We start from the raw sequence: 22,511 nt of genomic DNA, 5'->3' as shown, positions 1-22,511 counted from the left end.
GCGCGACCGGGAACACTCGCTGGGCTCTGGGCTCCCCTCCGGGGCAAGGCCTGGGTGGGGGGCCGCAGTCCAGGGGTATTTCAGGAGCAGACCCCGGGGCGGGAAGGAAGTGTGGCCCCATGGTGTCACACCAACACACGATCAGAGATCCCACAGCACGGGGGAAGGCTCCTCCCGCTGCCCGCCAGTCGGGTTGAGGTCTGGCTTTATGAAACAAGGGTCGCTGTGCCGGGAGGGAACACCCTGAATGCGGCGGAAGCCTGCAGCGGGGCCTCAGGCGCACGCACGTGCGGCTCCTAAGGTGACTGGGTCCCCGCACACGGCTGGGGGTCTGGCTGGGTCTGAAGCTGCTTTTGTCTCTCTCCAGCAGGCCTGCCACTGGTGCCAGGGTACAGCACCTACGACGCGCACCACGCAGGTACGGAGGGGCTCGGGGTGGGCTGGGGGTGGGCTGGGGGCGGCCACGCGAGCTCTTTGAAGACAAAGCTCTAAGGACCCGTGGGGGCCCACGAGGGTCATGGACAACCGTGATCCGGTGTCGAAAGTTGGGAGCCCGATTCCTCCTCCTCACTGTTTGGCTTGGGAGCAAGTGGCGGTCTTCTTGAGCTGCTTCTTGGGTTGGACCAACAGACAGATCCAAAGAGTTCTCTGTGGCTGTACTTATGCAGGAGAAAGAGCGTGGGCACAGACACGCTCAAGGCCCAGCTCTGTGTGACCCCAGGTGGAGTAGCTGAACCATTCAGAGCCTCAGGCTTCTCACCTATAAAGTAGTAACAGGGGTGACAGCCGCCTCACCAGAGTGCTGTGAGGTTTTAACGGGGTATTATTACAACTTGCTGGTGGGGACATAATTGGTCAGCGTCACTGGGGTCAGCTTCCTTTACTGACATACCCTCTCCCACACCCAAGCTCGTAGCAATAGGGATACTAATAACGATGATGGCGATGACAGTGGTGATGGTGTTGATCAGACGGTGTTGATAGTGACGGTGTTCCCGGGTTGTTCCAGAGCTTCTCAGCACCCAGCGTGTGAGGAGACTCACAGCCACCGCCTCATGCCGAGAAAGTCCTAAAGCGTTCTTATAGAAGTTGTGGACTTCGGTCCCTCTGTTCCGTTCACACGCCCACCACTAGGTGAATAAGCTGTCAAGGGAGGAGGCCGTGAGTGAAGCGGACAGGTGAAAGGTGCCAGGGAGCGGTAGGGAGTGTGGCAAAGTGGAACCCCATGCCCGCTGCGCTGCCCCGTGGACTCGCAGACCCTGCCAGCCTTGCTTTCCCCATATACTGCAGAGAAACCAGAGGTCTGGATTTTCACGTGAAACACTCCATGTAAAACGCTGGCAACAGACACGTGTTGACAGCACGCCAGTGTGTGCTCTCGACCGTGTCGTTGAAGTGACCAGGGTCAAGGGTATCGTCTGGAACTGTCAGAGTGGCGGGCGTGGCAGGCATGGAGCTAGCCTACTGGGCAGGGCTGGGTCCAGGCCCCCAATTAGCAGCCGCGTCGTCAGGGCGAGCGCCTTCACTTGTCTATGCCCCAGTTTGTTTACCTGGAAAGTGGTGTAATTATGAATAGTCTGCATCTCGAGGGGTCGCTTTGAGGACTCAGTATGCTAATGGGTCCCCACACTGGGCTCAGCACCAGGTACGGCTGTGAGACCAGGGATGGGACATAACTTCAGGGGTCTCATCCACCCAGCTCGTCTTTTGTCCTGTCATCCCAGTTTATTTTAACCACCGCTTACACGGTGCTTACACGTGCCGGACACAAATGCGAGCTCACACTGTCCTCACAGCTGCCCGGCGGGGTGGGGCTGTCGTCTCCACTTTGCTGATGGGGAGGGAGGCTTGGAGTGGTGGAGCCGCTGCCCGGGCCACCCAGCTGGGGCCACACGCCAGGCGGCCAGGCTCCAGAGTCCGTGCCCCTGGCATCTGTGCTGAGCCGCCACCGTGGTCAGACTGTCCCCCAGCAGGGCTGTCCTCGGTGGGCGAGTGGCTAAACCGGGCGCAGGACGGGGTTGCCGTGCGGCTCTTAGATCCGCAGGAAGGCTGGCCCGCGCTCCCCGGTGGCCAGGCTGAGGCGCTTCTCCTCCGGGGCCTCCGCCGCTTGGCTGGAGCGGCCGCGTGTCCTCGCTCAGGCCCTGCCAGCCCGCGCCGCCCCTCAGCAGGGGCCACTTGCACAGCCCTCCTGGGCCTGTCTGGAGCACCTGTGCAGCAGCCGTTCACACGGCCGCGAGGCGCTGGCATGAGATCAGGCCTGGGCGATGACAGGGCAGAGGGGCAGAGTGGTGACAGAGCCAACCTGGAGCATTTCATTCATTTGGGACAAAGCTCAGAATTGCTCCGGAGCGTAGGGAGTGGAGCGCGGAGCATAGGTGGTGCAGACACGGCACGTGGGGAGGGTGGTGAGCGGGGGACGAGGCGCGGGCTGGGATGCGGGTGCTGCTGAGCCACCCGGGCCTCAGTTTCCCCAAATATCAAGTAAACGCGTTGGACTGGACCACCTGAAGCCCCGACCCACAACCCCGCATGATTCGGGAACGCCACTGAACTCCAGTGTGGGAGACAATGGAGCCTGGGGTATGGAGCAGGGAGTCGTGCCGTTTGAGCAGAGGCCAGTGGGCGGGTCCGAGGAATCAGGAGTGTACGGCCGCATTAACCCAGGCCAGGCGGGCGGCTGCCCGCGGGGCCGCCCGACAGTGGGGCAGGCGGTGCGCTGCACAGCTCTTGGGGGCACCGCGGAGTTGGGCCACTCACAGCTTGTGTGGCTCCCGAGGCAGCCCTCGGCGGGTCTGAGGCCCTTGGAAGGTGCCCTGAACTCACCAAGCTCACTGGTAGCGCGTGTACTTTTTTGTAGCTTAAGGTACGAAGATGCAGCTCCCTCTGGGGGTTCCCCTGGACTGCCTGTTGTCTTCACTCCCACCTTAGTTTAGAGGTTCCCAAACAGTGGTCCCGTGGACCCCACCTTCGCAGTTGGTTTTCATATCTGGGTACCGCCTGGACTATTATTACTAATGTCTGACTTTTCTCTAAGTTTCACTTTTAAAAATTAAGTTTGATTTAAATGGGGACCATCTATCATTGCCTGTAAAGGTGGAACCAGTACCACTTGCTGTAAGTAGGAACTCAGAGGCCAAAGCCAAGCCGGTGGAAACCAGACATGCCGTTCAGACATTCTGGCCGTTCTGTTAGGCCCACCCCAGGCTCAGAGGCTCAAGTTCTCTGCCTCGTTAGAAAGGGAGGTTGTCAGAATTACGTGTTAAGGGTCCATCAGCTCCAAACTAGGGCTTTCTTTGATCAGAGGTTGAGAGACTGTGGAAAATGGAATCATCTTTTCATTTATTTAATGCTGTCTCCCCCCGCCCCCCAGTCATCCTGTGTGTGGCACATTTTGGGAAACGTCTTAATTTGAGTACTTTTCAGACTTCTTCCTGAGAACAGGTTTGGAGGAAAGGTTTTGGAGAGATTCTTAACTGGACATTCAGGGAACCCCAAGGCGACTGTGAATTTGTCAGGAAAGAGATATCTTTGTTTTCACTAACGTGGACATCAAATCTAGCATTTCCTTCCATCGTGAACGTAGGCAGTACTGTGTGTGTGTTTGCGTGGGTATGTATGTGTGTATACGTCTAGTATAAACTGTATGTTGTATACATGATAGTGGTAGAGCAGGGCCTGTGAGATGGAGTTATTTTCCGAAGAATTTAAGTTGTCACAACATCGTTTACCCTCAACCGTGACTTGTAAATTACAGTAGTTACGAGACCATCCCCAGAAGGAGGGAGGACCCTCCAGCAATTTTTACTATCTTGAATCACTGGCTTCCTTAGTGATTCTGTGTATTTTTTCATGCTTATAAAAAAACATTATTTCTAGAAGGGGTGCGTGAACTTCCCCAGAATGCCGAAGAGTCCCAGGGTTAAGCCACCCCCACCTTGGGAGAAAGGCAGGCTCCGGCCATGTTGGCACAGAAGGGACCGGGGCCCCTTCTCCCGCGGCCCCTGACCTGTCCCCGTCTCCCCACAGCCTTCTCCCAGATGGTCATCAGCTTCTACTACGGGGGCAAGCTGGTGGGCCAGACCACCACCACGTGCCCCGAGGGCTGCCGCCTGTCCCTGGGCCAGCCCGGCCTGCCCGGCGGCAAGCTGTGTGGGCCCGAGGGCCTGGAGCTGGTGCGCTTCCCGCCAGCCGACGCCATCCCCAGTGAGCGGCAGCGGCAGGTGACGCGGAAGCTGTTCGGGCACCTGGAGCGTGGCGTCCTCCTGCACAGCAGCCGGCAGGGCGTGCTGGTCAAGCGGCTGTGCCAGGGCCGCGTGTTCTACAGCGGCAACGCCGCGGTGGGCAGGGGCGGCCCCAACAAGCTGGAGCGCGACGAGGTGGTCAAGGTCTTCGACACCAGCCAGTTCTTCCGAGGTCAGTCCCGACCCGACTTCCTCCCACCTGTGTGTCCAGGGGTGGCCCAAGGAGGAGAGGCCCCGGGCAGCAGGGCGGCCCTGCGTTTGAACCCTGCCCTGCCCGTTCTCCCCGAGCCACCCAGGCCCCTCCCTGCCTGGCTCCCGGCGTCTAGAGGGGGTACCCGCAGAGGGGGCGCCTATGCAGTTCTTTCCTCGTGCAGCTGTCGGAGGATTAAGGAACTTAGCGCCTTGCCGCGTCGTTGGGGGCTGTCCCCGGGCCCTGGGAGCTGGTTACAGACACAGTGTCTCAGGCCCCAGCTCGGGCCTGCGGGGTCAGAATCTGCATCTTGGCAAGGTCCCCGGGCAGCCGTGTCCACGTTCTGAGACAGTGACCTTGTGCACGCCTGCACGGGAGCGCTGCCCGAGGCTGCCGTCATCCTGGGAGGCGTGTGGCTAGGATCCCACGCCCGGGAGTTCCTCCTGGAAGGTCGGGACGTGTGATGTGAAATCAGTCACTCTGGTCCCCTGAGGCTGCTGGCCAGAGAACTCCCGGGGGCTTTCTGGAGAAGGGGCCCCGTGAAGGGGGACGAGCTCAGGTGCAAAAGCCCCGAGTCCACCTGGCCGAGGGGGTCGCAGGGCCAGGATTCGCAAACACCTTCCCCTGTGCTGGTGTCCCTCCAGAGCTGCAGCAGTTCTACAACAGCCAGAGCCGGCTTCCCGACAGCAGGGTGGTGCTGTGCTTCGGAGAGGAGTTTCCAGATATGACCCCCTTGCGCTCCAAGCTCATCCTCGTGCAGGTGAGGACTGGTGGCTTCAGGGCTTGCGTCCAGACCGTGCAGCCTGCACGTCTGGCTGGGGACCAGGCAGCAGGGCCCGGGGGCCTCCACCCATGTGCAGGCCTGGACGAGCGCTTCAGGTGGGGGAAGGAGACTCACTCTTTTCATCTCTGAACTATCTTCTCATGTTCCAGGACTCTCACAGTCCACATCGTTTCCATTCATTTTGTTTAGTTCATTTTTTAAAACAAATCCTCCTTTTCAGAAAGAGTCTCCCCCTGTTCAGTTGCCTTAAGGTCTAAGTTGACAGACTAGGGCTTTGCCCAGCCCTTGTTTAACTCTAGTCAAAGAAATGAACTCTAACTGGTGGAATTCTGGACCCTGGCTCGCCAGACTGGAGCACTACAGGGAGAGTATACATAGGAGTCTCTGCAAAAGACTGCTTGCTCGTCCATCCACCGGAGGCCTGGAGGTTCTGATGGATGGCTCCGGACCGGGGTCATCAGAGAGGCCCACCTCACTCCCCACCTCCATCTCTGACCTTGTGGTGCATGTCCCTCCAGATCGAGCAGCTCTACGTCCGACAGCTGGTGGAAGAGGCTGGGAAGAGCTGCAGTGCTGGCTCCATGATGCAGGCTCCCGAGGAGCCCCCGCCAGACCAGGTCTTCCGCATGTTTCCAGATATTTGCGCCTCACACCAGAGACCTTTTTTCAGAGAAAACCAACAGATCACTGTTTAAGTCTCTCTCTCGGGCACCCCGCCCCACCCACATCTAGAATTTCATTATTACAATTACTGTCGTAATTATTTAAGGATGTGGGTCCCTCTGACCTGGGGTGGAAGGCTTTACCCTGCTCTTCATTTAGTAAGGGCGTCCTCGAGGACTTGACAGGGAAACAGAGCTGTGCCCCACTTCTACCGTTCAGATGTAAGCATCGAAACTCGCACCAGATGCTCTGGAGGCTGTAACTGTAACTTGTGATTAAAACATTTATTTCCTGCATTTCCCCCTAATTACCATTAGTTGCTATGATTCTTTCAGTATTTGGGGATACTTGATATTTCCAAAGACCTGGCATTCAATTTTCTTAGCAAATAGCTGTTTCCAGAACAGAAATCTGGAGTAGCAGATCAATTTTGTCTTTAACTTTGGTTAGAGCTATAGACTTAAGTGTCTTCTTTTAAGCCTGTTAATAAGATTTAAAGACACCTGGATACCAGCCTTCCTTTAATAAGTGAAAGCAAAACGCTTGGGTTTTTAGAAGAACGCATCATTGTCTTCCTAGAATTTGGTGCCAGGAGAGCATTTCCATTGCCAGGTGAACTGGTGTGTTTTCGTCTTCAGACAATGAAAACTTTCCTTTTGGGCCTTTGTTGCCAGGAAGCTTAGAGCTAAATTTATTTTTTCATTTCTGTAATTAAATCATCTGACATACCTCTCTCTTCTTTGTTCTAAATGGTTTTGACCTGTTTTTAAAATATTTGTACTTTTAATTGCCCTTTTTAAGTTAATTGCCCTATTGTAAGCTGCCTTGAATCTTTTTTTTATAAAGTGGGCAGGATATAAACCACAAGTTCAAAAAATAATTGTGGATGGCACCAGCTTTTTGATCGTGGCTTTGATCCAGTCAGCCCATTCGTGGGCCAGCAATGTGGAACGTGGGAGGGCAGCTGGAGTCGATTGGGGAACACTGGGTGAGATATGTCAGCTTCTCACCACTACGCTGGTCTCCTAGCCCCAGTACTCCTTGCAGTCAAAGATGACCCCACTCAGTGTGGAGAAAAGGGAACCCTCCTACACTGCCAACTGGGGGGAATGTAAATTGGTGCAGCCACTATGGAGAACAGTATGGATGTTCCTTAAAAAACTAAAAATAGAATTACCATATGATCCTGCACTCCCACTCCTGGGCATATATCCAGTTAAAACAATAATTCGAAAAGATACCTGCACCCTTATGTTCATAGCAGCACTACTCACAGTAGCCAACACGTGGAAATGACCTAAATGTCCATCAACAGAGGAATGGGTAAAGAAGGTGTGGTACATATATATACAGTGGAACGCTACTCAGCCATAAAAAAGAATGAAATAATGCCATTTGCAGCAACATGGCTGGACCTAGAGATTATCACACTAAGTGAAGTTAGAGAAAGAGAACTACTGTATGATATCACGTGTATGTGGCACCTAAGATACAACACAAATGAACCTGTCTGAAAAAGAAACATACACAGAGAACAGAACTTGTGGTTGCCAAGGGGGTGGCTGGGGGAGGGATGGATTGGGAGTTTGGGATTAGCGGGTGGAAACTATTATATACAGAATGGATAAACAAAAGATCCTACTGTGTACAGCACAGGAAACTATATTCAAAATCCTGTGATAAACCATAATGGAGAAAAATATGAAAAATATATATATAACTGAATTGCTGTGCTGTACAGCAGAAATTAGAACAACATTGTAAATCAACTATACTTCAATAAAACTAAAATTTAAATTGTGGTGAAATAATACACATAAACTTTTTAAAAAATGACCCCACTGCACACCAAATTCTACCCTTCAACATAGTGGGATTCCAACAGAGAAGTCCCAGTTTTAGCCCTGGAAGAACTTACCCTATTTACTAGCAAATAACATGCATCTATTCCCCAAAAAACATATCCACGTGTTTACCCTCAATCATGATACTAATCAAAAGCCAGATAGGAGCCTGAAAACAATGGCTTGCTTGGCTTTCTGGTTCACAATATCGCACTAACCTTCCAACGTGCAGGATAATGTATCTCTACAACCACTTAAAATCACTTTCGTAATTACAAAGCACTTGATACCAATGGCATTTTTCACAGAACTAGAACAAAAAATTTTAAAATTTGTATGGAAACACAACTTAAAGAAAAACTGAGCTGGAGGAATCTGGCCTGACTTCAGACTATACTACATAGCAACAGTAATCAAATCAGTATGGTACTGGCACAAAAACAGAAATACAGGGCTTCCCTGGTGGCGCAGTGGTTGAGAGTCCGCCTGCCGATGCAGGGGACATGGGTTCGTGCCCCGGTCCGGGAAGATCCCACATGCCGCGGAGCAGCTGGGCCCGTGAGCCATGGCCGCTGAGCCTGCGCGTCCGGAGCCTGTGCTCCGCAACGGGAGAGGCCACAACAGTGAGAGGCCCGCATACCGCAAAAACAAAAAAAAAACAAAAAAAAAACAAAAAACAAAAAAAAAACAGAAATACAGATCAATGGAATAGGATACAGAGTCCATAGATAAACCCATGCACCTATGATCAACTAATCTATGACAAAGGCAGCAAGAGTATAAAATGGAGAAAATACAGTCTCTTCAATAAGTGGTTAAAATCAATCACTAAAAAAAAAAAAAAAGTGGTGCTGGGGAAACTGGACAACTGCATGTAAGAGAATGAAATTAGAACACTAACACCATACACAAAAATAAACTAAAGACCTAAAATGTAAGACTGGATAGTCTAAAACTCTTAGAGGAAAACACAGACATAACACTCTCATAAATCACAGAATATCTTTTTTGATCCACCTCCTAGAGTAATGAAAATAAAAACAAAAATAAACAAATGGGACCTAATTAAACTTAAAAGCTTTTGCACAGCAAAGGAAACCATAAACAAAGTGAAAAGACAACCCAGAGAATGGGAGAAAATATTTGCAAACAAAGTGACTGACAAGGGATTAATCTCCAAAATATACAAACAGCTCATGCAGCTCGGTATCAGAAAAACAACAAAATCACAATAAAAAAATGGGCAGCAGATCTAAATAGACATTTCCCCAAAGAAGACATACAGATGGCCAAAAGGCACATGAAAAGATGCTCAAATCACTAATTATTAGAGAAATGCAAATCAAAACTACAATGAGTTACCACCTCACACCAGTCAGAATGGCCATAGTTAAAAAGTCCACAAACAATAAATGCTGGAGAGGGTGTGGAGAAAAGGGAAACCTACACTGTTGGTGGGAATGTAAATTGGTGCAGCCACTATGGAGAACAGAATGGAGGTTCCTTAAAAAACTAAGAATAGAATTACCATATGACCCAGCAATCTCACTCCTGGGCATACATCCAGACAAAACTGTAATTCGAAAAGATACACACACCCCCTATGTTCACTGCAGCACTATTTACAATAGCCAAGACATGGAAGCAACCTAAGCGTCCAGCGACAGAGGAACGGATAAAGAAGGTGTGGTACATACGTACAATGGAACACAGCCATAAAAATGAATGAAATAATGCCATTTGCAGCAACATGGCTGGACCTAGAGATTATCACACTAAGTGAAGTTAGAGAAAGACAACTATTTACCATATATCACTTATATGGGGAATCTAGTAACAAATGATACAGATGAACTTATTTACAAAACAGAAGCAGACTCATGGGTATCACAATCAACTTTTTGGTTACCAAAGGGGAAACGGGGGCGGTGATACATTAGGAGATTGGGATTAACATATACACACTACTATATATAAAATAGATAGCCAACAAGGACCTACTGTACAACAGCACAGGGAACTACTCAATATTCTATAATAACCTATATGAGAAAAGAATCTGGAAAAGAACGGACATATACATATGTACAACTGATTCACTGTGCTGTACACCTGAAACTAACAACTTTTTTTTTTTTTTTTGCTGTACGCGGGCCTCTCACTGTTGCGGCCTCTCCCGTTGCGGAGCACAGGCTCCGGACGCACAGGCTCAGCGGCCATGGCTCACGGGCCCAGCCGCTCCGCGGCATGTGGGATCCTCCCGGACCGGGGCACGAGCCCGTGTCCCCTGCATCGGCAGGCGGACTCCCAACCACTGCGCCACCAGGGAAGCCCTAACACAACATTTTAAATCAACTATACTCCAATAATAATTATTTAAAAAATAAGTAAATAAATAAGCACTTGGACATTTTTTCTAAAAAAACAAACGTATTTTGCTAGATGGGTGTACCCAGGGGTAGGCCAGGATTGGACAGGCACGGTGTGGTTGAAGACCTGCAGGCTCCCTACTGCTTGGTGTCACAGAGTCTGTGGGTTTGGCCGAGTCGATCCCCCAGTCAGTGTAGACACGGGGCAGGTTTGGGGTGGGGGCATTGGTGACGGTCCATTTGCTTCCCATCCACTCTCTCCAGGGTGGGGAAGAGAATTTTCTATTCCTTCCTCTTTCTCCCAGCCTGGGTCACCACCATCCCGGACTCAGAATCTCACGAGGAAAAGGCAAGGAGGGGCCTCACCTGTCAACCCTTGTTTTGAGAAGTGAGAGAAGCTGGGGTTTAAGGACACGATCGCCCCAGCTCAGCCAACCCGGTGGCCTTGTGAGAGTCCCCAATAAAAAATCTGAAAAGTCAAAGAATGCCGTTTTATTCTTCCTGTTGCCACTTGTACGAAGGTGATGGAGGTATGGTGTGAGTGAGATTCCATCATAGGTTCTTCAGATGTGCTGGAATTCAGATGAGAATACAGGAGAACTCCAGGAGGAGTGGGTTCTCCTCTTGGGCCGACACAGCCGGCATTACATTTTTAGGGATAATAGACCTGTTTTCTGAAGTTATGTCAGATAAAAATAGGCTTTAGTCTCTGCTCAGATGACTGTCAAAGCACACATCTTTAATATGCCGAATTAATGTTTATTTTTGCATGCATTTAAAAAGTTTATTGATCTCTTTATTAAAATAAAGTGCTTTTTAAAAAGCTGCTGTGTTGTTTTTGTTTTTTTTAAGTCATTGTCAAATCTTTTATCATTTTCATCAGATTCTAGATTCTTCAAAGGGGGAATTGCAAAACAATATTGCACTGTGATGTTTTTTAAAAAAAAATTTACTTATTTGGCTGCGCCGGGTCTTGCCGGCATGTGGGACCTAGTTCCCTGACCAGGGATCAAACCCAGGCCCCCTGCATTGGGAGCATGGAGTCTTACCCACTGGACCACCAGGAAGTCCTTGCACTGTGATTTTTCAGGATTTTCTTGCTTGTTTTTTACTCATCCTCAGAACAGTAACAGAAAGGTCTGGAGACTTACAGACCGTACAGAACTTTCTGGACAAAGTGTGGTGTGGGCACACCACGTCTTTATGAACGCTGAGGGTTTTCTCATGCTTGACTTCCCGTGAGCTGACTGGAGAGTACACAGGGCTGTGGAGAAGGGAGGAGGCTGGCCCTGAACACTGTCCTGGAAGCTGCTGGAAATGATCTGCTGGAGAGTCACCCATGATGGGGGAGTGCCTTCTTCCACTCACTCACACGCTTACTGTGCTGGTCCTGGGGATACAGCGGGGACACGGGGGGCCTAGTCCAGCTGTCATGAAGATGTCCTCATGGGACGTGCCCACTGAACCACCCAGGACAGACTGATGGACGGCAGGGCAGAGACAAGCTACCCGACACACTGTCTGCAAGGCCACGGGCCTTCTCCCTCCGGCTCGGGCGAGGCCAGCGGGATGGGGCGGATCTTACTCTCAGCTTCCAGATGAGGAGACTGAGGCACAGGGCCTGGCGTGGCTGCCGCTGGGCCCTTTGTGTCCTAGGGGGACAGCTCTTGCTGCACTGCTTCAGCTGGCTGGCTGGCTGGCCAACAGCCAGGGAAAGGCAGCGGGGAAGGCAAATGGCTGGCTCTCTAGGAAGCGGGTCGCGTCGTTCCTGCACGCCACAGCTCGGGCTGTGTTTACAAGCAAGTCCTCTTCTGTCCTGTAGATTCAGGGCCAAATGTGGATACTTGATAAAGTCTGCTTCTCCCCAGAGTTCAAGACCCTGAGGCAGACAGTTGACAAATCCTTCCCACTCAAGTTCTTGCAGGAACCTCGGAGAGACAGGCGGGGAGCCGCAAGGGCTTTCATTTGCGGAGGAGGGAATTCAAGGATGAGATGCTTCAGTATAAACCGGGGTGTCTAGAAAACATTGCTGTGGTCCTAGATGTGAACTAAGTTTTGAGATGTTGACCCCTCTGGACAGTTAGCCTCTGGGATCTTGAAAGGCAGCTCGTGGGAATGGGCTGACGAGACGTTCTGGAAAGCAAGCAGCGTTCACTCTTTGTGCTTTAAAATCATTAACAAAATTAAGATATTTTAACACTCACCTTGTGGGTGATTGCCACTTGGCATACTAACTTGCAAAATCCCTCTGTGATGCAAAATTTTTTAAAAGTAATTTTTATTGGAGTATAATTGCTTTACAATGTTGTGTTAGTTTCTTCTGTACAGCAAAATGAACCAGCTATACGTATACATATATCCCCTTTTTCGGATTTCCTTCCCATTTAGGTCACCACAGAGCACTGAGTAGAGTTCCCTGTGCTCTGTAGTAGGTTCTCATTAGCTAGCCATTTTATACGTAGTATCAATAGTGTGTATTTGTCAATCCCAGTCTCCCAGTTCATCCCACCCACACCCCACCCCGGGATGCAAAATGTTTGTTTTCCTCTGTAATGTTCAGATGGATTAATGAGATGATGGACCCTGGGATAAGCGTCCACAGGATCTGCTGGGTCCAGGGAAATCTGAAGCCTGGAGAATCCTCCTGAAAGGGACAGACTGGGCAGGCATCCCTGTGTGCTACCGGGACAGTTTCTCTCCACGAAGAAGCAATTGTGGGAACCAGGAAGAAATTGTTTGTGTGAGTGATTCAGACCCTCCATGATAGAAAGTTCTGCAACTCAACTACTCAGAAATATTTAGAAGTTCTTGCTAAAGAATGATCTATAACTAATGACTGTAATTTTAACAGCTCAGTGGGTTGAGAGTCAGGGAGGTGGTGTCTCAGTGGAAAGTCTGGCTGCTTTTACCAAAAGTGGGAGAGAAGCAGCAAATGTCTCAGCCCACTCACAGCCGGTATCTTCCTCTCGGACACGTGCACCGTTCACTGGCATTTTAAAAGTTCACTCTCGAGGCAAGAAAGTCGTTTAATCCAGTGTTTCTTTAATTTACGTGCTCTGATATCACGCCTCGCAGTGCGTCCAGGATGTGGTGCCTCATGCAAGTCAAAAGCCTTAGGCATCGAGAGGAAGGTGTGCGTTTTCTTTCCTGTTCTGGTTGGGCTGCCTTCAGATGGAGTCGGCCCCGCATGGTGATGGCGCCACGCATCTCTTTCTGTGTAACAAGCAACCCTCAGACTTGTCGGTGTCAAGAACATTTTATTTTGCTCACAGATTTGGTGGGTCAGGACTAAGACAGGGTACAATGGTGTCCATAGCATCTGGGGTCTTAGCTGGGAAGACTCGAACAGCTGAGGGTGGCTTGAGTGCCTGGGGTGGCATCACCTGCAGGCTTTGCATCTACGTCTGTGTGGGCATGGAGAGGGCTGGGTACAGCCACGACTGTCCCCTGGGATGTGCTCTCTCCGGGCAGCTTGGGCTTCCTCACAGCATGGCAGCCCCCAGGCAGCCCAGTGGACACAGGGGAAGCTGAATGGCTTTTTATGACCCAGCCTCAGACACCATTTGGCATCACTTCTGCCACCTGTATTGGTCAGAGCAGTCACAAGGCTGTCCAAAGAATGGGCGGAGCCCCACCTCCCGATGACAGGAGTGTCAAGGAACATGCAGTCATACTTGGAGCCCAGAAGCATCTTCTCCTTTGCTGTTCATCGCACTTTTTTTTTCCTTTTTTTTTTTTTTTTTAAATCTTCTGCCCTTGCCCTGGAAGCCCTGGCTCCTTTCTGCCCTGATTCCTTGAATCCCAGGCAGGTAGACTTTTCTCACTCCGACTTGGGAGCACGACAGGGTCGCGTACCTTCTTCTCTTGTGTGATTGGGTTCACGCACCTCTCAGGGCGTGGATCTACCTCACGGTTCTCGACCCACGGCGCCAGGGCATTTGAGCTACTGTGCAACTACATTTGGTTGCAGAGCTATGTTATATCAAGACGGGCATTTCTGAGACTGAGCCCTGTGGTTCCTGGCTCTTTAAGGGATACACACATACATCAGGTGTCCAGTCCATGTAGTTGTTCCCTCCTTTACCTTTGTATTAAATTGTAAGGACCAGACTGTGTTAGAGAGAACAGAGAATCTTGAAAATAAAAATCTTTCAGAGAAACACAAGAGGGAGAGACTCTGGCTGTTTTCTTGAAGAGCTTTTGGGGGAAAAATCACAGTGCACTTAGCAGACCAAGATGTTATCTCTCCATTCAGCATTTCCCTTCCTGCAGCATCTGCAGAGCCCTTTCTTCTGACCTCCTCCCGGCTCCTATGTCTGAAACACGCATTGAGCAATCAGGCCAGTTAGAAATCCTGAGCCCAGAAATAAAGTGACTGTTGCTTTGGTGTCCCTGCACGTTTGCTCCGGGTCCCGACGGAGGCAGAAGGCGATGTTTGGAGGAAGCAGATGGCCTGGTCTACTGTACATTTCAGAATATTTCAACTGCAAGGCCGGCGGCGGCTGTTGCATCACTGGGTCAGACAGGGCCACGGGACAGAGGCAGGGAGCCCTGGGGGCTGACCGCTGGGCATCAGGCTCCGTTGTCCAAAGGCAGGCCTCGACGGGGGCGGGGGCGGGGGTGGAGCTGGTGGAGGAGAAGAGAAAGGGGGGAAACAGGTCGGGAAAAGTGCCTGAATTCTTACCCAGGTCCAGTATGGGCTGATGCAAGGGGCACATCTATGGTCCGTGAAGTCAGCTAGACCTGGGTTCAAAGCCTGACTCCGTTGCTGACGAGCTGTGAGACACTGGGGTGAGCGCTTTCTTTCTCCGAACTTCAGTGTCCTTGGCTATAAGTCATCCACCATTCCTACCTCCTGTGGATGCTGTGAGGACTCACTGCCCTCAGCTCGTGGGGCTGTTGTGAGGATTCACTGAGGTCTTTTATGGGCTGGGCCACCGCTTAGTGGGTGTGGAATCGAACAGGAGGAGCTGAGAGATCCTCCACAGGGCCTGTCCACGGAGGCGGTGCAGCGCCGAGCGAGGGTCCACGTGGGCACACAGCATTGTAAGCTCGTCATGCTGGATGTCTTCCACGGTCCCCAGTGTGCACCCTGCTCGCTCTCTGGAAGGCTGACCGCCGCAGACCACGAACGGCTTCCCTACCCTCTGGCCTCCGGCCGAGCTCAGCCAGTGAGAGCCCCAGCAGGAGATCACAGGGAGGAAGGAAAGTGGCATTCATGTTGGTGAATGAAGGGGCCACGTCTGCCTTGCTTGTTACTACGTCTCCAGCACATAGTATGTGCTCGAAACAGAGTTCCTGATGAAGGAGCAAGTGCTCAGGGCGCCACAGGAACGGGGCTGAACGTGCTTCCCAGATCTAAGGCATTGTGTGCCTCACATGCAGGGTGGGACACGGCCCTGCAGGCTCAGAGGATGGAAGCAGAGGGCGACTCTGGGGGACTGGTGGAGCCCTGACGGAGGAGGAAGACGGCGGGGCCCGTGGGGAGGCACCTCGGGCTGGGGCCTGGAGCCTGGACTCAGAGTGGGTGGGAGATGGGGGCCCAACTGAGGGTCTCTGGAGGCAAACCAGGGCCTTTGTGTAGCCAGAGGGAGAACAAGAGACTCCAGACGGCCGCACCTGCCTGGCCCAGCCAAGCTGCAAGGCTTTACTCAAGACGAGCCTGCTTTCCAGAAGTGTCGGGCCAAGGTGTGGGACTCGGCCGTTCCGAAACTCGAGGTAATTCTCTCAACTGCGCCTTTCGTTTCCTGATCGTGAAGTGAGCTGGGATCACTTCCCTCCTTCTCAGACGTGAAGAACCGCTGGCCCCAGAAGTCATCAGCGACTGCCCCCTGGAACCGCGGCCCACAGCCTGGGGCGCTCGGCCCCACCTCTGCCACGTCTGATGGTGTGACCTCTCTGGCCCTAAGTTTCCTCGTCTGGCAAATGGCTGCGAAGCCACACTGAGTTGTTTTGTTGAAGGGCCTTGGATGCTGCAGAGTAAGTGGGGAGATGCGCCCTCACTGCTCGGGCTCGGCTGGTCCCGCCTGGTCCCCGTCAGTGCCCTCCTCTCCCCTGCTGCGGGCAGGGGGTCAGAAGGACGGCGTTGTCCTGACTTTCAGGGTCACCGCTGCCCTCCTTTTCTTTATACTTCGACCCCCAGTAGCCTCTCAGCATACTCCTATTTGCGGATGTTCCACAAGGAAACTGTGCATCTGAAACCTCCACATCTGGCTTCACTCACCCACCTTCAGGCGGGGAGTGTCACCCGCCGTCATGCATTTGTTCCAAGGCGGTGTCGCTTCCGCGTGTGGCAGTCATGAGTGTCCCCTTCTGCCATGGATGGGGCACTGGCTTTGTTTCCGGTTTGGGGCTGTGCCTGATGGTCCCGCACCGAGGTGTGGTACCCGCGCCCCTCTCAGGTTTCTGTGTCGCGGGCGGGCGTGCGTGGCCAGCTTGGCCGCCCTCCCGCCCTCCCGCTGGAGCACGAGCGTTCCCGATGCTCCGTGTCCCCACCGACACTTGGCCCTTCCAGTCGTCCGTGTTGTGGCCGTTCGGGTGGCGCCGTGACGTCTGTGTCTGCTGTCACCCGGCATCTCTCTGATGGCTGATGGGACTGGGCTCCTCCTCGTCGTGGGCTTATCAGACAGTGAAGGGCCGTTAGTTTGAGCTCTTGCCCACTTGTTCATTGGGCTGTCTTTTCTCCTGGTCTCTGGATGGGAGCCCACACCTGTTCTGCGGAGCTGGCATTGGCTCTGAGTGGTTGGGGCCTGGTGGGATGTCGAGGACTCTAAATATCTCCTCAGACCCCCGCTCAGCCCAGGTGTGCTCTCTGGGTAGTACAAGCTAGGGGTGAACCCAGCGGAAGCTCTGAAGCCACGAGACGATGCAGGCACCACAGAGGGCGCAGAGCGAACTCGCCAGGGACACTCGCTCACTCTGGCATTTATTCTGGCTCCTCCTCCAGGTCTTCGAGGCTCCTGGCACCTCTGACGCCAGCCCTGGGCTCCTCTCCACGTCTGCCCGTTGCTGCCCCCCTGGACTGGGCGTCCAGTCAGCTTCAAGCGCGGGCTCCCACCGTCCCCCCATCTGGCCGCAATCTCAGCCCAGCTTGGTCTGTTGCCCACATCACAGGCCCTTGTCTCTGGTGCGGCAGGTGAGTGTCCACAGAAACACATTATACATAAACTGGGCCTTGAGGAAGAACAAAGCAGAGGGGCTCATCGGGAGAAGAGAGGGAAGGGCATTCTAGAACAGCACGAGCGGGCACGGGGGCACGCGTGCCAGGGGTGACGCGGGATGGTGCTGGTGTACTGAGGAGTGGTGGCGAGGCCTGTGGTCAGAGCCACAGTGGGAGTGGCCTTGATGCCACGTTTGTGCGTTAGATTGATCCCCGGACAATAGGTGCCATCAGAGGTCGAGGACGCGGGAAGCACCGAGTTGAGTGTGGACCCAGCCCTGAGGCTTTCTGGCTCTGAGGGTGTGTGACTCACCGGCCTTTAGGAGCCTCAGCTTCCTCACTTGCAAAACGGATTTGGTCGTAATTGGCTCTTCTCCCCGGGTTGCCGTGGAGATGAGATGACGGACACACCCAAGGTTCTCAGAGCAGGGCTCTCAGGGACGCTGCCCATCGCTAGGTCGGGGCCGGGCATGCTGGGACAAATGGGTGTGTGTCCAGGAGGCCCCTCGGCAGCGTGGGGCTGCCAGATGAGAGAAAGGACAGACAGGGCTGGAACCCATGTGAGGACCCAGGAGGTGTCCAGCGGTCCACTGAAGGCTCGGGGAGCCCAGGCTTGGCGCTAGGACGCGGGGCCGGCGGGGGCACATCACTGTCTGGCCCCCCTCCCCAGCTCACATCTAGGAAAAGGAAACTACGACAGCGGCGTGGACTGGTGAAGGATGGAGACGCCCATCGCCAGGAGGGCCCCTCCCCCGCCCTGGAGCACAGGGGAGACTGGCGGAGGGGATGCGATAAACACAGGGGGTCAGGATGGCGAGTGGGGAGAGGGCACAGCCAAGGCCCATTATCGTGGGGTGTGGGGGGACTGGTGACGGCAGGGCTGCTGAGCCAGAAGGGTGGTGAGAGGCGGCTGGGTCACCACGGTGACAGGTGTGGGCTTTTCTGCCTGGACTCTGTCCAAAGCCAGGAGCTCAGACAGCACTGTGATGTCACTGGTGGTGCCTCCGTAACCTCCATGCCCCCCCAGACTGCCTGGCGATTATGAATGAAGCTGCTACGACACCTGTGCACGGGTATTTGTGTGGACATCCATTCTCACCTCCTCTGGCTGAATACCTAGGAGCACAACTACTGGATCATACGGTTAAGCCTATGTCTGGCTTTATGAAAAAACCACCCAGCTGTTTTCCAAAGTGGCTGTGCATTCTGCATTCCCTCCAGCAACGAGTGGGAGGTCCTGTGGCTGAGTCTGCTTTGTGAACCTTCGATCCCAGTTGATTCGATGAGGCAACACCCGGGCGACAGTTATAGACGTGGTCGACAGCTCAGGCTTTGGCAGGAGGAGGGTTCAATTACCCAGCTCCACTGCTCACCTCCACGTGAATGTGGCCAGGCCAAGTACCACCCCCCCGCCACAAGCCTTACTGTCCTCGTCTGCGGACAGGAGATGCAGATGGGCCGTAACTCCGGGGATGCTGGTGGACTAGATGGGGCACCTTGGTAACTGGGGGGTGGGGAGGAGGGCCTGCCTGAACGCCAGCCACCGTTGTAACTGACAGCAAGTTTCACAGAAGACTCAGCTCTTACCCCGGCCCTAAGAAAGTTCAAGAGGGAAGGAACTTGTAGTAGGAAAAATAACACTCTCAACATGTCCACATCCTAGTGACCTTCACGGCAAAAGGGACCTTGCAGATGTGAAAAGTTAAAGACCCTGAGGTGGGGAGATGGTCCTGGATTCCCCGGGTAGATCTATGTCATCACAAGGGTCCTTAAAAGGGGGATGCAGGAGGATCAAAGTCAGGGACTGAAAGATGCTACCTGTTGGCTTTGAAAGTGGAGCCAAGGAAAGCAGTGCGTCCTGAAGCTGGAAAAGGCAAGGCCACAAACGCTCCCCTGCAGCCTCCAGAAGGACACAGCCCTGTGACACCGTGATTTTAGCCCAGTGAGACCCGTGTCAGACTTCTGTCCTCCAGACCTGTGAGAGAATGGACGGGTTGTTTCAAGACACTCAGTTTCGGGTCATTTGTTACAGCAGTGAGAGGACAGTGATACAGAACCTTAGTGAGCAGGGGAGGAAAACAAGGCCCGGAGAAAGGGCGTCACGCAGCCAAGTTTCCATGGCGGGGACGCACCGCTGCAGGCTCCCTCCTGCCTCCGCTTCTCAGACCTGCCTTCTCTTCAGTCCTGAGTCCAGGGCTCTCACAGTGTCATACGGGAGTTACACTGCCCAGAACACTGGGGACAGGGGGTGAAAACCCCAAGGTTGAAAATAGCTCTGTACCCGGTGTGGTTCAGTTTCTGCTTCTCAGCCTGCTGTGAGGTTGACAACTCACAAAGCCACTTCCTCCTGACTCGCTTCTGCCAGCTGTCTTCACTGGCATTTCCCCGCGCTCCCATTCCTTTTCAGCTCAAGTTCTCCGAAAGCCAAGCTCTCAGCCATTCTGGGGTCAGGATGTGGATCAACCTCAAAGTGTACTTCCTTGGAAAAATTCCTGACATGGGTCTAGGCCAGCCTGCAACCAGGGGTTTCTGGTTTAGAGGCTTGTTTTTTTTTTTTTTTCCCCTTTTTTGTGACTATTATGATCTTCCTCGTTTTGAGGTTAAAGTTGGTGCTTCCTTTCTCTGGTGTGAAATTCAACCATGATGCTGTTAGAGTCAAGAAGGTATTTCCATTCAAAACCACTGTTAGCACAGCCCTAAGAAATTTTCCTTTGCTTCCACTGAGTTCTTGGGCTTGACCTAAAGGTGATTTGTACTTGGAAAATCTGAACAACATCATCTGACACCTCGTCTTAGGATGTGTGGGAGGAAAGGAATTATTTTCTAAATGAGGCTTACAATTTGTTTCATTTCAAACAGGAATGCTTCCAAAATGCCAAAGATGTTAAAAAAAAAAAAAAAAAAAGCCTGTATTCCCCATAAAGACTCAACCTAACAGTGGCCAACGAGGTGTCCCGTTGACTCCCTGGCACACAGCCAGTGCTCAAGGGATGTTTGTTGAATCAACAACCAAATGAATGAATGAGTGAGTTGGGGAGCAATGAATTCTGAAGCAACTGAGATATTCCAGAGTTTACCCTCTCGCTCCGCCTCTCTCTGAACCGTTTATCAGGTGGAGCCAATGACCCCGAGTCTTGCTGAACGGGGACTAAGGAGCATTTCCCTGTGGCTCCAACTCCCTGAGTCAGAGGGCCAGGTGGGAGCAAGCTTCCCAAGTCAGGAGGAAACAGAGAGCCAGGCTTTGGTTCACTAAGTACACCAGCGATCACAGAGGCTCTGAGGGGGATTAGTGTGTAGGGAACCCTGTGTGTATCAGATCGACAACACGGCATCTCCCTAATTGTGAAAGGAACTCACAGCTGTCCAGAGCCTATCATCTTCGACAACAAGGCATCTCCCTAATTGTGAAAGGAACTCACAGCTGTCCAGAGCCTATCGTCTCATCAACAACCTTACCAGAGCATTATTCCCATTATTCAGATGAAAACACAGACTCAGCGATATACAAGTAAGCAAACTGCCCAGGTCTGGATGACCAGAATTTGCCTCAAGGTTGGCCAGTGACAGGACATGGCTGTTTGAGGGCTGACATCCATCTCCCCACTCCGGGCTCTTGCACCCTGAGCCCAGATTTTTGTTCAGGCATCTCCTGCTCTACCTGATTCAGGGACGGGGGGGTCCCCATCCTCAGACCCAGCTATGATTCTTTTTTTTTTTAGGAAGAGCGCAAGGGCCGTGAGCGCCCGGGAACCCCCGGCCCACCCCCCCGCGCCGAGGGTGGCGGAGGACGCGGACGCGTCTGGCTGCACGCGCGTGCCGCCGGCCCCTCCGGACCCGCACGGGCCCCCCGGGAAAGGGGCCTACGGGGCCGGCCCTCCAGCTATGATTCTTGATCCCTCTCTAAGGCAACGGCGTCACCCATTACCCTTGACAGTCAGGGGTCAGGAAGGAGCCTGGGGCCGAATAATGCTGATGGGCTGTGAGGAAAACACCTGCTGCGGCTTCTGGGGCGTCTTCTCACTCCTGTAAGAGAGGAGGTGCCTCCTTCCTTGGCATGTGGCCGTGTCTGGGGAGGTGGTGGAACTGCCACCACCATCCTGCTGCCAGCCTATGGGTGACGCTGACACCTGGAGGGGACGTGGCAGAGGAGTGCCAGCCCCAGGCTGCCTCAGTTTAGTATATTTTGTTTTCAAGGGCAGATATTCCCTTGCACCTGGAGTTTTCTGCTCCTTGCCAAGCACCCTAAAGGGCGTCTCTGGCTCCCCGTCCCCGTCTCCTCTCAACCTCCCTCCTTCACCAGCCAGAAAAGCACGAGGACTCTTCCGCGACCTGCTCCTGACCCCGCGCCGTCACTTCGAGAAATCACCTCCCTGGGCCTCTGCTTGCTCAGCAGTAAAATGGGATTCTCCTGCGTTGGCCCTCTTCACTAGCGTGGCCAGAGTGTAAGTAAAGAATCACGCACAAAGTAAGGCACCCTCAAAACTGTCACCATGCTAGAAAACGTGCGGAGTGTCACTCCACTTACCTGGAGCGCCATCTCTGCCGCTGACACACGTGCTCGCGCGCCGGGGAGTCGCACCTCTGTGGATGGGCGTCCTTTCCCAGTTCTCCCTCAGCGCTCTGTGTGGTTCCCAAGATGGCTGATTACAGTCAGTGATACGGCAACGCCTCGCCTTCCCCAGTCCTCTTAGGGAGCGGGCGGCCGGAGCAGGCCGGCGGGGGGCCTCAGAGCTCCTCCGAGGACGGCGTTGCAGCCCTGAATGGTCCAGGCCCCACACTCTCTGAGGGTAGAGACACTGTGTGTGAGTACCTGCACGCCGGAATCAAGCAGAAGTGTTAGCTGAGAACAGCAGACGCCAACCGCCGTTGAGTTTCGCCGAAAAGGAGCCTGTTGAGAGGACGCCAGGTGTGCGGAATAAAGGGCCCGACGCCAGGTAGCCTAGTCAGGCAGCGTCTGATTGGTGAGCCTGGGTCACATGGGGGCCGCAGCTCTGCTGCAGGGGAGGCTGGGAAGTGAGTACTAGCATCTGATTGGCGATCCTGGGTCACATGTTTGCTACTCCCCCCCCCCCAAGGATGCTGGGAAGTGAGGACTAGCATCTGATTGGTGAGCCTGGGTCACATGGTTGTGCCCCAGCTGCAAGGGAGGCTGGGACGCGAGGACTCGCGTGTTCTCCTCACCTCTGCAGGATGGATGGTTCCCAAGGCAGCAGAAGGTCTCTGAAGGTGGAGTGGCCCAAGTCACGGACGAATGAATATCC

The 22,511-nt window shown here is 53.2% G+C and overlaps 1 protein-coding gene and 1 long non-coding RNA gene across 6 annotated transcripts in view; one reads left to right on the top strand and one right to left on the bottom strand.

The window, feature by feature from the left end:
* Positions 1-6,758, top strand: part of IRF8 (interferon regulatory factor 8) — a gene marked incomplete at its 5' end in the record, with an annotated part of 21,184 nt that extends 14,426 nt beyond the window's left edge. For 2 of the 5 annotated variants that reach the window (XM_081217231.1, XM_081217230.1), the window contains 4 exons: positions 368-418; positions 4,027-4,413; positions 5,076-5,191; positions 5,734-6,758. In XM_081217231.1, coding sequence (XP_081073357.1) covers positions 368-418; positions 4,027-4,413; positions 5,076-5,191; positions 5,734-5,910 — 731 coding nt within the window. In that variant the 3' untranslated portion in view covers positions 5,911-6,758. The other 3 variants (XM_081217232.1, XM_081217229.1, XM_081217228.1) reach the window with 3 other exon arrangements.
* Positions 5,829-22,511, bottom strand: LOC308606397. Its single transcript, XR_014013808.1, has 3 exons — positions 22,432-22,511; positions 21,776-22,031; positions 5,829-5,875 (listed from the first exon to the last, which is right to left on the bottom strand). It is a non-coding gene; the product is annotated as an uncharacterized lncRNA (long non-coding RNA).

Source organism: Mesoplodon bidens (assembly GCF_964165515.1).
Source record: "Mesoplodon bidens genome assembly, chromosome: 18".
NCBI lineage: Eukaryota > Metazoa > Chordata > Mammalia > Artiodactyla > Ziphiidae > Mesoplodon > Mesoplodon bidens.
Note: the sequence above shows the minus strand (reverse complement) of the source record. Positions and strands in the feature narration are given on the sequence as shown.